Genomic DNA, 15,529 nt, shown 5'->3' with positions numbered 1-15,529 from the left:
GTGGGTTGCCATTTCCTTCTCCAATGCATGAAAGTGAAAAGAGAAAGTGAAGTCGCTCAGTCATGTCCGACCCTCAGCGACCCCATGGACTGCAGCCTTCCAGGCTCCTCTGTCCATGGGATTTTCTAGGCAAGAGTACTGGAGTGGGGTGCCATTGCCTTCTCCGAATGGGTGTGCAGTGGTACCTAACCGTGGTTTTGGTTTGTATTTCCCTAATAGCTAATCTTGTTGAATATCTTTTCGTGGGCTTACCAGCCATCTGTAATGTACGTTCAGATCCTTTGCCCATTTTTCAGTTGGGTTATTTGTCTTTTTATTATTGAGTTGTAAGATATATGTAGTATTATGGTTAGATATATATGATTTGCATATATTTTCTCTCATTCTGTGGGCCTTTTCCCTTTCTGGGTAGTGTCCTTTGAAGTGTAAAAGTGTTTAATATTGATGAAGTCAAGTTTATTTTTTCATTTGTTGCTTGTTTGCTTATTTTTTTGGTGTTGTAAGGGACTGTGCCTAACCTAAGATCATGAAAATTTGCATTTTTTTCCCCCCAAATTTTATAGTTTTAGATCTTATATCCGTGTTTAGCTCTGTAATTCATTCTGCATTAATTTTCGTGTGTGGCCTGAGAACGAGATTTAACTTCATTTTTTCGCTCTTGCATATCCGTTTGTTCTAGCTCCATTTGTTGAAAAGACTATTCTTTTCCTGCATTGAATTAATAATCTTGCCATAAGGCAGTCTTTTAATTTAAACATATTTTTGGAAGTATTATTATCTGGAATGAGAAGAATTCAAACACAAAAGGATATTCTGTGAAAAGTCTCTTTTCACCCCATCCCCCAGTTTTTAGTTACTGACCTGGAGGCAACTTTTAAGAATCTGTATGAGTGTATATCTTATACACATAAAACCACATGTGTCTATAAAGGTTCATTGAAATCTGATTTTGGGGCACCTGGAGTTATCCTAATATAGGAAGATGCATAGATGAGGACTGCTGTTTTCTGGCTTCTAAGGTTTTACATTCTCCTCACTTTACCATTCATTAACATTTTATTAGCTTCTGAAAATGAAAGGCCTTGTTTCTTTCCTTCTCTAGACTTTTATTACAGATTCTTTCTCAGTTATTCAATTTGAATATGTACCTTCTCAAAATTGGGGGGAAAAAAAGCAGGCTTTCATCTTTCTCTACGTTATTATTCTGGTATTCATTCATTTCAGGGAGCTTCTGATAATTGGAGGTGTCGCAGCACGGGATCAGCTCTCTGTTTTGGATAATGGGGTAAGTTGTACTTTTAACGTAACATTTTGTGTGGTCATTTTGACAATATAGTTCTGTTGTGTTTCAAGAAAAATGAGGCTGAAATGAAAACAAGATCACAAGAGTGTATGTATGTTCAAAAACATCTTACAGGTATTCATTTTCTTTCCCCAAAAGTATACAGTGCAGCAGTCTCTTCCAAACACCTCATGCAAAGTTCCAACATACATGAATTCTTTTGGTTATCTTTTGAGCACCTGAAAATTCTTTCCCATTTTCATGCATTCAGCAGTCATTTCCTCTGGGAGTAGCTGAGAAAGAGGATACTGGAGTGAAAAATAGAAATGGAGATAAGGTGGATTGCAGAGAAGGTAGAAGTATTAGCAGTGATCCTTAGAGGCTGAGGGGTGGTGAGGTGGTGGTTCCAGTGGGAGGGAGACGAATTCAGGTCTGTCTTAAAGGCTGTGCAGTTACCAAGGATGAAGCTAGGACCGTGAGTCTCCTTACTGGGGAGGACGTTTGGGAAACTGAATTGTTCGTCCATTCAAATACAGGTAGAACTTCATAAAATATTCTGTAGGTATGAGGTAACTTTCTCCTTACAAAGTTCTCTTCCATTCCTTTCCTAAATATGTTATCATTTAATTTAAACAGCCTGATACTGAGTCATGGTGAGCAAATATGCTCTCCCTCTAATTCCTTGGTGCTGCTGTCAAATGAAATTTTATACTGAATGGTTTTGATTTGACCTGGTATGGCATATTAGAGGCAAGGAATCATATTACTGTACTTAATATTGTTCTAAGATAGTAATATTGCTTTGATATGTTCTTACTTGATGGGTCATGTTTTAGTGGTTATAAGAAAGATTTAATACGTTCATTCCCTATCTTGGTTTCTCACATCCAAATTTATTTTCCCCATAAGTGATTTTCTTATATTTTCCAGCTACAGAGCTTTTAGGGAATTATATCTGCTTTTGCCAGTTAGATCTAAAATTTGGTACTGACTGCAGCTGATGGCAAAGTAAAGGCAGTGTTATTCCACAGCTTTCTTGTTAGGACTCAGGTCCTTTCTGCTTAGAGAATTTGTAATATATTCTCTTTCTGCTCTTCTTTCCATCTTACCTTCTTGGCTTCTATTATCTCCCACTGCCCTCTGGCTCTCCCTCAGCCCTGTGTTCTGTCTTACGCTGGGGCCAGAAGTCAGCTCTGGAGTCAGAGAATAGAACTACTTAATTTATAAAATTTCTTAAAGTTGCAGAATTATGCAACATATGCAGTTAGACTTGAAGAAGTGCTTGGTGCTGTTATCCAATTTATATAAATATTTCTTGCAGGCTTTTCCAATTTGACTTTTTTTTTTTTGAACCTGAGAGACCTAGTGTCTGTTTTCATGCCGACTACCTACTGAAATGAGGAGGGAGGAAACTTGCATGGTGGGTTAGCATCCTTTGTAAAGAGACATTACACAAAGAAGCAGAGTGGTATTGTATTCACTGCTGTGTATATAGCGCGTACTTGGCACATAGTACATTGTTTTAATACGTTGAAGGGTTTTATCTCCATATTTTCAGACTGTTTTCTAGATTGAACTGAGACTTGATTATAGTTATCAACACAGTTGAAACAGTAGCTTCAGCAATATCTTTCATTTTTTATGGGGCTATAAATGCCTTCCACTGGATCAAATTAAAATCTTTTCAGCACAGTACTCTCAGTTTTTCAGGGGGTGAAATATTGAAATAATGAGACTACAGTGATAAATTTGTTTGGAGATGGTTACGTTTTTAATCTGGAGTGGAGAAAACAAGTGAAAAACAAGAGAAGTGATTTTTTATCCCTGTTGGTAAAGAGGAGAAGTTTTGAATTGTCTTAATTTATTGAATGATTCTATATAATACCTTATTGTGTTCACACACATACATTCTGTACACACTTTAAAAATACTTATCCCCTTTTGAGTACTTTCTAGAAATGGGCCAGGCTCTGTTAAATGCATTCTACACATTTTCTTAGGCAGTTCCAACTACAGACCTTGTGATGGTCCTTTTCTCCGTTTTTACAGATTAGGAAAAGAACTTATACCAAATATTAAGTAATTTGTCCCAGATCTTACAACTTATAGGTAGAGCTTACTTCAAAGCCCATGTTTCTGTTCACTGTACCATGGACTTGATTAAAAGGTGTGTTTGTGTGTATGTGTGTGTGAAATTTTAAAATGTTAATCAGGTGTGCTGGTGTAGGGGCTCATTATACTGTTCTCTTTGTGGATGCTTGAAAATTTTTTTAATAAAAATATAAATGAAACTTGTCCTTAGTTGAATTGACAGGTGGATTTTTTAGCCACCCTGGGAATGAGAAAATGGAAACTAGAAGAGATTAAATTAGTTAAGGTTACACAGTGGATCATAGTAGAATTGGGGTTTGGATCCTGGTTTAATTTCAGAGTTGCTATAATTAGACTGTATATAACAGTTAAAAATGTTAAAATCAGTTGCTAAAGTGGTCAACACTAATTTCAAACCAGATACAAATTGAACATTTCAGCAGTATCTAGAACTCCCATTTTTGCAGATTTATAGTTGACTGTGACTACTTCAGTATCATGTTTTTATTGTAAGTGGGCCGTTGTTGGTTGCTATTCTAAGGGGATTGCAGTGGTCCTTTAAGTTTCATAAGGTGCTGTTTTGGTGTATTTTTTAGGTGGATATTGTCGTTGGCACTCCAGGAAGACTGGATGATCTGGTGTCTACCGGAAAGCTGAACTTATCCCAAGTTAGATTCCTGGTCCTGGATGAAGCTGTATGTTAAAATCTACTCATGCTTTCAAAGAAAAATTTTTTTTTTCTGCTATGTTTTTGGAGATAAAATGTGTGACTTAAAGAAAAAATAAAATTCAATCATGATCCTAATATTTAGAGAGAACTATTGTTAGCAGTTTGGTGTATTTCCATTCACTCCTTATATTTATAGTAAAGACTCTTTTATGCAGTTGTAGTCAGGCTATGTGGAATCTGGGAAATCTTTTTTTTTTTTAAATATGGTACAGAAGTATTTCATGTCATTATTTATGAACAGTTCTTAAAGGCTGCCTAGTGATCTCTTACATGCATACTTCATGGTTTATTTAACCACCCTCATTATTAGATATGTAAGTTTGTTTTCTATGCCAAATAATTATCTTGTTTGTACATACTTTTTTTTTTTTAACATTTCCAATGGCATTTACGTGTTTTGGGCTCTTGAGATATATTTTCAAGATGAAGTAGCTTTTCAACATTGAAGCTTTTTGTTTTTTCATGTTAAAGTCATATTCTTAAGGAGATGTGGTGGGAGCTATTAAATCTCATGTTCACTTTAGAATACCAGAGTATTATTTTTAAGTTATAAATTATGAGGTTTTTTTCATATTGTAGTCACATGGGCTTTAAAGTTGAATTAATAACTCAGTATCCAATAGAAAATAATCTTGAAAGTATGGAGATATGTATGAATTAGTTTCCATGTCTTTTGTTTTGCGATAGATTTAGAAGAGATTTAGATATTGGTTTAAAACCTAATGCTTTTTTTTGCTTCTGCTATAGGATGGGCTTCTTTCTCAAGGTTACTCTGATTTTATCAATAGGATTCACAATCAGATTCCTCAGATTACCTCTGATGGAAAAAGACTTCAGGTATACAATAACTAATGCATTTTCGAATACATGTAGACATTTGTTATGTACTAATGCTTAACTTGTTTGTTACATTCACATTTTAGTGTCTTCTGGTTAAGTTAACTACTACATAAAACATTTTCTTTCTTACCTGATTAAATAGTGTACACAAAGGAACAGTCTTATGAGCTGCTTTTAGAAATAAGGTGAATGGAATTTGAGAACATTACTTAAGTATAACAGAAGACTAGAAGTAAAAAATTCTTAGTTTTTTTGTTTTTTTTCCCCCCGTTTCTACAGAGTGTAGGGTTTATATTCAAGATTCTGAGCACTCCTTCCTTTTTGAAGGAAAAATGTCTTGAGCTGTTGCAAAACAGTTGCTTCCTTAGTAGTTATTTCTTAAAATATTATTCTTTCTCATTCTGTTTTCTTAGGAAGAATTCTAGAGGTAGAAACTTTTAGGAGGAGATAAATAGTACCTTATGATTTTAGGTTTTTAAAAAGCTTTTCACTCATCTTAGTTTTTGTAGGGCCTTGAGGACTAGGTGGTGTGATTTCTGTGGCAGTGAGAGGACTGGAGCTCAGAGATTAACCCCCCCAAAGTCACATCACTAGTGGTTGCTACAGAGTCAGGTTTTGAACTTGTGTTAGATTCCAGGCCTAGTCAACCTCATCCCCCATGTCTGTATTCATATGCTAGATTCATTATTGTCACTCTAAAGTAAAAGTTTATCTAAACACTATTTTTTCTGTTCTTAGGTGATTGTGTGCTCAGCCACTTTGCATTCTTTTGATGTGAAGAAACTGTCTGAGAAGATCATGCACTTTCCCACGTGGGTCGATTTGAAAGGAGAGGATTCCGTCCCAGATACTGTCCACCACGTTGTTGTCCCAGTGAACCCCAAAACTGACAGGCTCTGGGAAAGGCTTGGGAAAAGCCACATTAGGGTAAGTACTCTGCAACGTGCACATGTGTATAGAGTAAAGCATTCATAAACGAGTTTAACCTTGAGCTCTCTGTGATGCTTAAAGTAACTAGACATTGGACCTTTGAGAGGTTTGGCATATTGCCAGAAAAGTTTAGGTCTATCAGGTATGGAATAAAGGATGGGCTCATGCTTTACTTTTTTCTACATACTAAGTTACTTCTGTGAGCCATCTTCCTTGTTATAATTTTCATAAATACATAGGGTTGCCTGAGTAACTTCTTACACTATAGTTTCCTTTTTTAGTAGTGTTTTTATTCTTCTTGATATGCCTTATTTTCCTAAATACCAATTTCCTGAGTCCATCTTCCCACTTATTTCACTGTTGTTAGATTTATATTAATATAATAAGGGTATGCTTACTATAAACACACAGTATTCTAAAAACCACCTTTGTGTTTTTATTATTATATTTAAAATTGATTAGCCTTAAACCTATAATTCGGAGAAGGTGATGGCACCCCACTCCAGTACTCTTGCCTGGAAAATCCCATGGACGGAGGAGCCTGGTAGGCTGCAGTCCATGGGGTTGCGAAGAGTTGGACACGACTGAGCAACTTCACTTTCACTTTTCACTTTCATGCATTGGAGAAGGAAATGGCAGCCCACTCCAGTGTTCTTGCCTGGAGAATCCCAGGGTCGGGGCAGCCTCGTGGGCTGCCGTCTATGGGGTCACACAGAGTCGGACACGACTGAAGTGACTTAGCAGCAGCAGACCTATAATTAATAAGAGTTTTTCTGAATCTGAAGAATGGTTTTGCCTATAGATGATAAAGATGGATGTCTGAGATGGAATCTAAAGTTAGATCCAGTTCTCCCTTTAAAAAAAGACGCCTGTTCTGAATCATCACTTAACCCTTCACCGCTTCTTTTTCATCCTTTTCTTTTGATAGACTGATGAAGTTCATGCAAAAGATAACACAAGACCTGGTGCTAACAGTCCAGGTAAGTTAGAAGAATCAATAAAAATGTGTGGGGAAAGGTTTGAATTGATCTGCTTTGCTGAATTTCTGCTCTGTCTGCTCTCATGAAGGAACAGGAGATACGAAAATAAAAAACAGAAATAACTTAAAAATGGGGGAAAGCTCATACCAGTCAATTTGTAGAAGTATTAATCACTGAATTTAAGATATTAGTCTCCTGGCATATAAAATACAAATATTTTGGATTATAGAAGTCTAATTTTTCCAGGAAACCAGTGAACTTCTCTGGCTACAGGTTGTATTTTAGTCCTGAATTCCCAGAGAAATTATACGTAGATTCTTCCCATCTGGCAATTGAGTAACAAAGTGACGTCGTTAGGTATGACCCTGTGAAAGACACAGAAATGATCCTCAAATGGGTTTTTGATTTTGTGTGTGTGGTAAAATAGACATAGCATAAAATTTACCATTTTAATCATTTTAAAGTATACAGTTCAATAGCACTGAGTCCATTCCTACTATGCAACCATCGCCACCATCCATCTCCAGTACTTCTTCATCTTCCCATACTGAAACTCCATATCATTAAACATTTATCAATTTTTAAAAAGCCTAAAATTAAATTCTGATTTAATAAAGATACTTCCGTGCAGAATTGAGATAGTTTGTAAGAGGTGTGTAATACTCAAGGATACATGAAGATAACAGCATGAAACTAAGGATTGTTGTTGTTGTTCAGCCGCTAACTTGCGTCCAACTCTTTGTGGCCCCATGGGCTGCAGCACACCAGGCTCTTCTGTCCTCCACTGTCTCCTGAAGTTTGCTCAAATTCATGTCCATTGAGTCAATGATAGAAGGCTAGTGCTTCAAGAACAGAACCTAGAAGAGATCTGAAACCCATTAGGCTACATGTCTGGTGTCCCATGTCTCAGGTGGATCATTGACAAGGGTTAGATTGCATTTTGTTCATGATTGGATTCAATGGTGGATTTTTGGCAGGTATCTAAAAGGTCAGTTATCTGAAATTTTGATTAAAGAGGGTTCCTTTGAACTCATTTTTATGTGCAGCTCCAAGTTTATAAGGTGTATGCTCAGCTAGTACAGTTGGAGAAGAGCACACGGATAGTCAAAATAATGTAACATCCCACAGTTAGAGAATGCATTTTATAAAATAAAATTTTTTACTGCTTCATATGTTTTTCCTTGTAAAAGTTTTACTTAGTTTTTACTACAATTAGAGATGATCAGAGCCACCTTAGAAATACACTGGGTTATGGTTGTGGAGTAACTATAGCCCAGCTTCACACTGAAAAATAGATACTTGCAGGGTGGCAACTGAGAAGTCACTAACTAGATTTGATGTAAAGTTTTTATTTCATAGAGTGAAAAATGAACTTTCTGTTGTTTAGATTGATTTAGGAAGTACCATTTATTAGTTTTTAAAGGGGGTTGAAGTAATTGAGTAAACATTTACTGAGCATTTAGGGAAACTAACGCAAGGCAGAATATGATCAGTTCTTTGGTCTTTGTAAGAACAAAGCTTTGTTCTGGGTATTTCTGTTTATTTGTGTATGTGTGTGTACATGTACATTTTTATATGATGAATGGTTATAGGTGTTTTGGTATCCCATAAGCTGGCATAAAAAAGAAACAAAAATAAATGAGCAAGTGGATTCTCCCACCATTTTATCCTATCTTTTTATTGCTTGCTTTTGTCTATAATAGTTGCATTAAAATAGAGATTTTTAGTGAGTTAAGCTGTAAGTCTGTGTGATTATGTGTGTTCCTGACAATTTCAGATTGAAATTCTGTGTTTTTTTTTGTTATTGTTGTTGTGTTATTCAAGAGATGTGGTCTGAAGCTATTAAAATCCTGAAGGGGGAGTATGCTGTCCGAGCCATCAAGGAACACAAGATGGATCAAGCAATTATTTTCTGTAGAACCAAGATCGACTGTGACAACTTGGAGCAGTATTTTATGCAGCAAGGAGGAGGTAATAGTTCCTCCCTTGAAATAAACTGTGTTCATTTCCTCACTTAATAGACTGTTAGTGCCACGTTGATGCAGTGTAGCGCTCATCCAGGATCTAAAGCAGCGATGCTGCACTGTAAGTATCTGTGCTTATCCAGTGCTTTCCCATATGATCAGCCCCAGGAAAAACGATGAGATGATTTTCCACATAGGTAGTTTCATTGCAGTGAAGATGTCACAGCATTCTAAGGCCCTTATATTATTGAGAGGAATGGTGAAGTTTTGATTAATGTTAAAATTTCAAGTGTAATCATTATATAATAGGATATATATCTCCTAAAGCAATAAATGAGGAAAAACCTTAATCTAAAAAAACGGTAAGAAAGGAAGGGGGAGAAATGAGAAAAAGCAGAGCAGTTAGAAATTACAGAGTAATAGAATTGGTGAAAAAAATCTGAGCATATGAGTAAACTGTAGTATTTGTCAGTGGATCGAAGTCTTTTGATGAAGAGCATAGATTGTTAGACTGCTTAATATATAGCTGTATGCTGTTTACAGGAAACAAACCTAAAACCTGAGGACATAGGAAGATTGGAAGGAAGGGGAATGAAAAAACATATATCTGTCAGCTAAAACAGGAATTTAAATATTAATAGAGATGCCATAGACTTTAAGACAAAAATTACGGAAATAAAAAAGGTCACTATGTAATAAAATACTTGCTCTACGATGAAGATATAATGATTCTAATTTTATGCTCCTTATAATTAATGTTAAATATATAAACCAACCTGAAAAAATGTTCAGTATAATCAGTCGTTAGAGAAATGCAAAATAAAATCACACTGTAATACCACCGTACACTCATTAGGATGACTAGATAAGTACACTTACTAGAATGACTAGATTAAAAATACTTAAAACACCGAATTTGGGTGAGGATATGGAGAAACGGGAATTCTCATACACTGTTGATGTACAGGCACTTATGTAAAGGGTCGTACAGTTTTTTATAAAATTTTACATTGCTGTCTTATGGCCTCTCAGTTCAGCTCCTAAGTATTGACCCAAGATAAGTGAAAACACGTATTGATGAAAGATGTGTGCAAGATGGCCATAGCAGCTTTATTCATGATGGCCTCAGACTGTACACCAAGTGGCCATTAATAGGAGAATGGCTAAACAAAATGCAAAATATTTATTCAGTGAAATAGCTGATACTCAGTGCTGAAGTGGCATAGGCTGCCGATAGAGACAACTGGCGGTGGCATCTCAGAAGCATTATGCCGAATGAAAGAGTTCTTAAACACGAGTTTGTGCTGTGTGATTCCATTTGTATGACTTTCTGGAAGAGTCAAAACTAATGTCTGGTGGGAAAAAGTCCAGAACAGTGGTTGTTCCCAGGAAGGTGGGAGTGTGGATAGGTGGGAAAGGGCAAGAAGTTTCTTAGTGGTTGATATTCACGTTCTATACCTTGATAGGGCTTTGGGCCATGTAAGTTACACGTTTGTCAAGAACTCAGCAAGTGTACACTTAAGATTTGTACATTTCCTTGCATGTAACTTTAACCTCCAAGAGAAAACCAAGAAACCTAAACAAATACTGTGCTCTGGTTAATGATATGCGTGCTGAACTGTGTACCGATAACTGCAGTTTTCATTGAAATGCATCAAAAATGTAAAAGTGAGTTGATAGAAGGATAGAGGGATAAGTATGTGGTGAAGCAAATATAGTAAATGTTAATGGTAATTTTTACTTTATATCTTTTCCCAACACTTACTGTGTTTTCAAACATATTGCAAAATTGAAAGACTACTCTGGTCTGGACTGCACTGCTTTTTGTTACTGTGTCTACTTGAAGAGTTTCTCTTTAAGAACTTGGCTGCCACTGTACCTGGCTCTAAAATGCCATTGCTTCCTCCTGTTTTGGTACTTCTAATCTGCTTTGGTCAGGAAAGCAGATAACTAATTTAGTTATTGCTTAGAATACCTTGAGGAAGGCAGACATGTGGGCGTGGCCATTTAGTAAGGACATGAACTTCATAATGACTATTTTGCTTCTTTCAAGAAGGATCTCTTTGGTTTACTTTTTGGTTCTTTACATAGGTTAGGTGAGGTCCTGGGGTACACAGGAACCACTGCTGCAGATTGGGAGAGGTTACTTAAAATATCCTTCAAAGCAAAGCGAATCAGTTTTAATGCTCATGGAGTTCATTTTAATGGCATTTCACTTAGGACAGAAATTGGTCAACCATGGTTTATGACAAGTTGGAGTTTAGATTTCCATGGAATTATATGGCACCCGTTGTAGTCTAAATGTTACTGTTTTTTTGATATACTCCTAGGCATAATGTTTCCCAACATTGACTCTTTAATGTGCTTTTCACTAGGACCTGATAAAAAGGGACATCAGTTCTCATGTGTTTGTCTTCATGGTGACAGAAAACCTCATGAGAGGAAGCAAAACTTGGAAAGATTCAAGGTACTGATATTTAGTTGACTGCATTTCCTTAATACTTAAGAGGGGAGTTGTACCTAGTTTTAAATCAATTCCAGTTAATATTCTTAAAGCAATTCTTGTCCTAGAAATTTCAAAATACTTCTGCCCTGTTGGTATATCCTCATCACGGCAGGGCCTCATCATCTTTAACAGTCAGATGGTAAATTACATGTTCTCTATTGGCACAGAACTTCTATGGTAAGAATTTTCAACTTAAGAAAATTTTAGCTAAATTTTTCCACAGGTATTTTTAGGAGAAGCATCGCTAGATAAATCATGTCTGTGATCTTTTTTTTTTTTTAATTGTACTAATACCCAGAGGGAACTTAATTTGTAGATTAATTTAAGACGAGTATCAGAATATGGTTTTGTAGAATTACACATATTTTTAATGATTTGCGGAAGAGTGTCCCAGTTACTTGATTGCATCCCATGACAGGTTGTATAGCTCTTGGTATCGATAGTGGGACTTGAGCCATTTGGAATTCAGGGTCAGTAATCTCCACCCACATGCTCTCTCATCATTTATTACAGTGTGTTTATCCCAGCATATAGTACAGATATCATTTCTCTCAGACCCCTTATATGAAAAATGCGGCAAGGTACTGGGCCTAGGAGTTTGGATCATGATTCTGCGCTGAGTGTGGTTGGTGTGGATGTTACAGCTGATCACCTGGCCTTATTTCAGCGTCTGTGCCAGCGCTCTATCCTGGCCTTGTCCTGGGCTGGAAGGCAGTGCGCTCTTCACCCACTCCAGTCTCTTAATTGCTGTGCCTTGTGGCACAAATGACATCTGAAGGCCAGTTGGTATATTTTTGGTGAGAGTACCAGGGGCCCACTCTCTTTGGGATTTTCATCTGTTGTCCTCAAAAGTGTAACCTCAAGGTAAACTAGGATTCTGAATTATTTTAGTACAAGAGTAAAGGTAATGCTTATGTTTTATTCTGTCTTATCTTGCAAATTACTAGTTAGGATTTCTAAAAATAAAGCCAAATTTTTAGCAGTGGTTTAATAACCTTTATGTGAAAAAAAGCAGAAATGAATCCAGTCATTGATTTATTCACCTCGAATGTCATATTTTGGCAAACTGTAAACTTAAAAATGAAAAACTTGTTCTAGTGAATAATGAACGACTGGACTTCTAATCTGATAGTAACACATTCGTGATTAGAGGTCTCATTTAGTGGAAAGATGGCATTTATAGTTTTTAGTGTACGTACTAATAAATCCCCCTCTCTCTTGTCTGCTCTTTTTAGAAAGGAGATGTCAGATTCTTGATTTGCACAGATGTAGCTGCCAGAGGAATTGATATCCACGGTGTTCCTTATGGTAAAAAGAAATGTTTTATGCTTGCATTTTGAATTTTAAGGAATGCAAAGGAAACTGTTTTAATATGATTCAAATATTTAGAACAAAAAACATCAGATATGTTTGAAAATTTTAGGACTTTATGTCATTTGGTAATAACTTTTTATTTACAGTCATAAATGTCACCTTGCCTGATGAAAAACAAAACTATGTCCATCGCATTGGCAGAGTAGGAAGAGCTGAAAGGTACGGCTGTAATTTTGTTTTTTCCTTTTTAAGCTTCTTTGCTTCTGGAATAAAGTCTAATGAAGACTATTAAAATCTTTCAGGATGGGTCTGGCCATTTCCCTGGTGGCAACAGAAAAAGAGAAGGTGATCTTTTTAGTGCTGTATTACATTCATTGTTTGCATTGTCATTTTAGATACTGGAAATAAAAGCAGTTTGAGTTTTCATTTATGTTGAATTCAGGTGCATATGGAATATAAACGAACTTTTTATGGCATCTTTTTCTCTTTATTCATTGAATAGACAACTGGGAGGATTAAGTTCAGAAAGGAACAATACAAAATGTAATTTTCCCTAAAAGCTTTCATGTAATTGTTTTCACTGAAAGGTATTTAAACCCTGTTTAGCATCATGCCATGGTAGACTTTTTTTTTTTTACCATGGTAGACTTTTTATGGGAGAGAGAGTTAGCTTATTATTTTGATATAAATTGATTCAGATTTACAGAATAGTTTGCAGGTGTCAGAAACGCCTACAAACTCATTGCCCAAACTAGATATTGTGCATTTTGCTTTTTGCTATATTTTATTCTTATGGAAAACCTTTGAACTTTATTTTTGATACTGATCTTGAGATAGCATTCTCTAATACTTTACATTTTTTGTTATTTTTTTTAATCTGAGAATTCCTTTCTGTTGACATCTAATTGAAGTCTGTTTTAGAAAATCTTTTGGATTCCTCTCAAAAAGAACTCTATCAGAAGACCTAGTTAGTGAGCTGCTGATGGTGGTAGTGATTGGATGACATACCATAGCTGCAGTCTATTTTTCTTACACTTTGAGGACAGAAAATATTAAAAAAAAAACAAAAAACTAGTTGAGGACAAAGATATCTAGTATGTCAGTCGCCATACATGTTAATCTGTTTTTCCTTCTTTAATATAGGTTTGGTATCATGTATGTAGCAGCCGTGGGAAAGGGTGTTATAACACAAGACTCAAGGACGATGGTGGCTGTACCATATGGTACAATGAGATGCAGGTAGGGCTCACAAAGTGGCACTAAAATCAGTAAGAATAGACTGCATTTATCTATGGAGGTTATATATATATCAGCCCTTGTCTGTGAGTTACAAGACATAATGGGTGGTTGTTATTGTAGTTTATAAATTGTAACTTATGAGTTCATCTCTTCAGAAATCTTACTTCCCTTTAGCTTTCCTGGTTTTAAAGCTATTAAAGTGCAGCTTGGGTTTGTCAAAATGAAATCTTTATCTGAAAATACTTGAACTTCCTCTCCTTTTCTCAGTTGCTGTCCGAGATAGAGGAACACCTGAACTGTACCATTTCTCAGGTTGAGCCAGATATAAAAGTACCAGTAGATGAATTTGATGGGAAAGTTACTTACGGCCAGAAAAGAACTCTTGGTGGTAAGCTGTGAATTACTTTTAATTCTATTTTACATGTGAATGTGTCCTTTTTTGAGTGCTAGTTTAAGAAGAAAGTGTTTCATTTCCTTCTGTTAATTGTATATTTTTAGCATATTAATCATTCCCTCGTGTTCCTCTCATAGCACTTTGTTCATACTTGTCTTGCAGCATTTTTATTTTGTGATCTGTATGTGAGTGAAGGACAGAAGCTTAGCTGTTTCTGTTGAGGTGTTAATGTCATCAGTTAAAATATGTAGTTTTTAATGTAGTTAAAAATGTATGGAATTACTAGGAAACAAGAGAATAATAATAATTTTGAACAAGTAATAACCAGGATACCATTTAATTTCCTTTGCCTATGATGCCCTTAGCTGATTCCTGAAATTTTTTAAAGATTCAAACTAAACTGATGGTTTCTAAATCAAGAAGATGATGGGGGAGAGGTTGGGAGGGGTATTGGATATTGGGACAGCTGTTAGTAAGGCCTAACCATTGATTTTAATCGATTTAATTTAACATTTTTAAAACTCACAGTTTGGGAGGTAACTTGCCCAGTAGTAAGTACATCTTTATTGCTGGGAGCAATGTTTAAATTTATATAATTGGTTCAAAGTATTGCTGACAAGTTATTTCAAGCGTGTCATTTGCATTTCTTTGTGATTCGTGTGTGTGATCCAGGTGGAAACTATAAAGGCCACGTGGATATTTTGGCTCCTACAGTTCAAGAGTTGGCTGCCCTTGAAAAGGAGGCCCAGACATCTTTCCTGCATCTTGGCTACCTTCCTAACCAGCTGTTCAGAACCTTCTGATTTTAACATACACAGAATAAGATTTGAGTAATAAAAGTCTGTGGTCTTAAAACTCTAAAATAGTTGTACTGCTTCCAGGCAGCAGTATTTATAGTAACTTAAGCTATGAGTGCTAACTCTTGCATGTCAAGAAGCATCAGTCTTAGAAAATCTTCATAGAATGCCAAACCCAATGAAAAGAATAAATTTGATGACTGTATTTTCATGAACATTTGTGTCTTATTTTACAGTTATTTTATAATGTTTCTTTTTCAAGAAAGCTCTGGGTTTAGGAAATCAAGTGTGTGTGTGTGTGTGTGTGTGTGTGTGTGTGTGTGTGGTAGAGGACTGTGTGGAACCATTAGTGATTGTCTTGAGGATTTTTGCAAGAAGTGGTCCTAAATGGAGACAGCCTCGAGATGCTTCTGGTTGCCTCGGTGTATGGGGAAGCTTGGAAAGAGTCATGAAAGAGAAGTG

At 36.0% G+C, this 15,529-nt stretch overlaps 1 protein-coding gene across 3 annotated transcripts in view; it reads left to right on the top strand.

Moving 5' to 3' along the window:
• The window catches only part of DDX1 (DEAD-box helicase 1), a 40,215-nt gene extending 24,933 nt beyond the window's left edge, over positions 1 to 15,282 (top strand). For all 3 annotated transcript variants that reach the window (XM_025261540.3, XM_006069108.4, XM_044926227.2), the window contains exons 14-26: positions 1,225 to 1,285; positions 3,970 to 4,068; positions 4,851 to 4,940; positions 5,682 to 5,870; positions 6,802 to 6,853; positions 8,678 to 8,824; positions 11,193 to 11,284; positions 12,559 to 12,631; positions 12,784 to 12,856; positions 12,940 to 12,982; positions 13,781 to 13,876; positions 14,144 to 14,264; positions 14,943 to 15,282. In XM_025261540.3, the coding sequence (XP_025117325.1) occupies positions 1,225 to 1,285; positions 3,970 to 4,068; positions 4,851 to 4,940; positions 5,682 to 5,870; positions 6,802 to 6,853; positions 8,678 to 8,824; positions 11,193 to 11,284; positions 12,559 to 12,631; positions 12,784 to 12,856; positions 12,940 to 12,982; positions 13,781 to 13,876; positions 14,144 to 14,264; positions 14,943 to 15,073 (1,267 nt within the window). In that variant the 3' untranslated portion in view covers positions 15,074 to 15,282. The remainder of the gene's footprint in view (positions 1 to 1,224; positions 1,286 to 3,969; positions 4,069 to 4,850; positions 4,941 to 5,681; positions 5,871 to 6,801; positions 6,854 to 8,677; positions 8,825 to 11,192; positions 11,285 to 12,558; positions 12,632 to 12,783; positions 12,857 to 12,939; positions 12,983 to 13,780; positions 13,877 to 14,143; positions 14,265 to 14,942) is intronic.
• The last annotated feature ends 247 nt before the right edge of the window (positions 15,283 to 15,529 follow it).

This window comes from Bubalus bubalis, chromosome 12 (assembly GCF_019923935.1).
Source record: "Bubalus bubalis isolate 160015118507 breed Murrah chromosome 12, NDDB_SH_1, whole genome shotgun sequence".
NCBI classification, from domain to species: domain Eukaryota; kingdom Metazoa; phylum Chordata; class Mammalia; order Artiodactyla; family Bovidae; genus Bubalus; species Bubalus bubalis.
The sequence above is the reverse complement of the archived record's forward strand: the minus strand, read 5'-3'. Positions and strand labels throughout refer to the sequence as shown.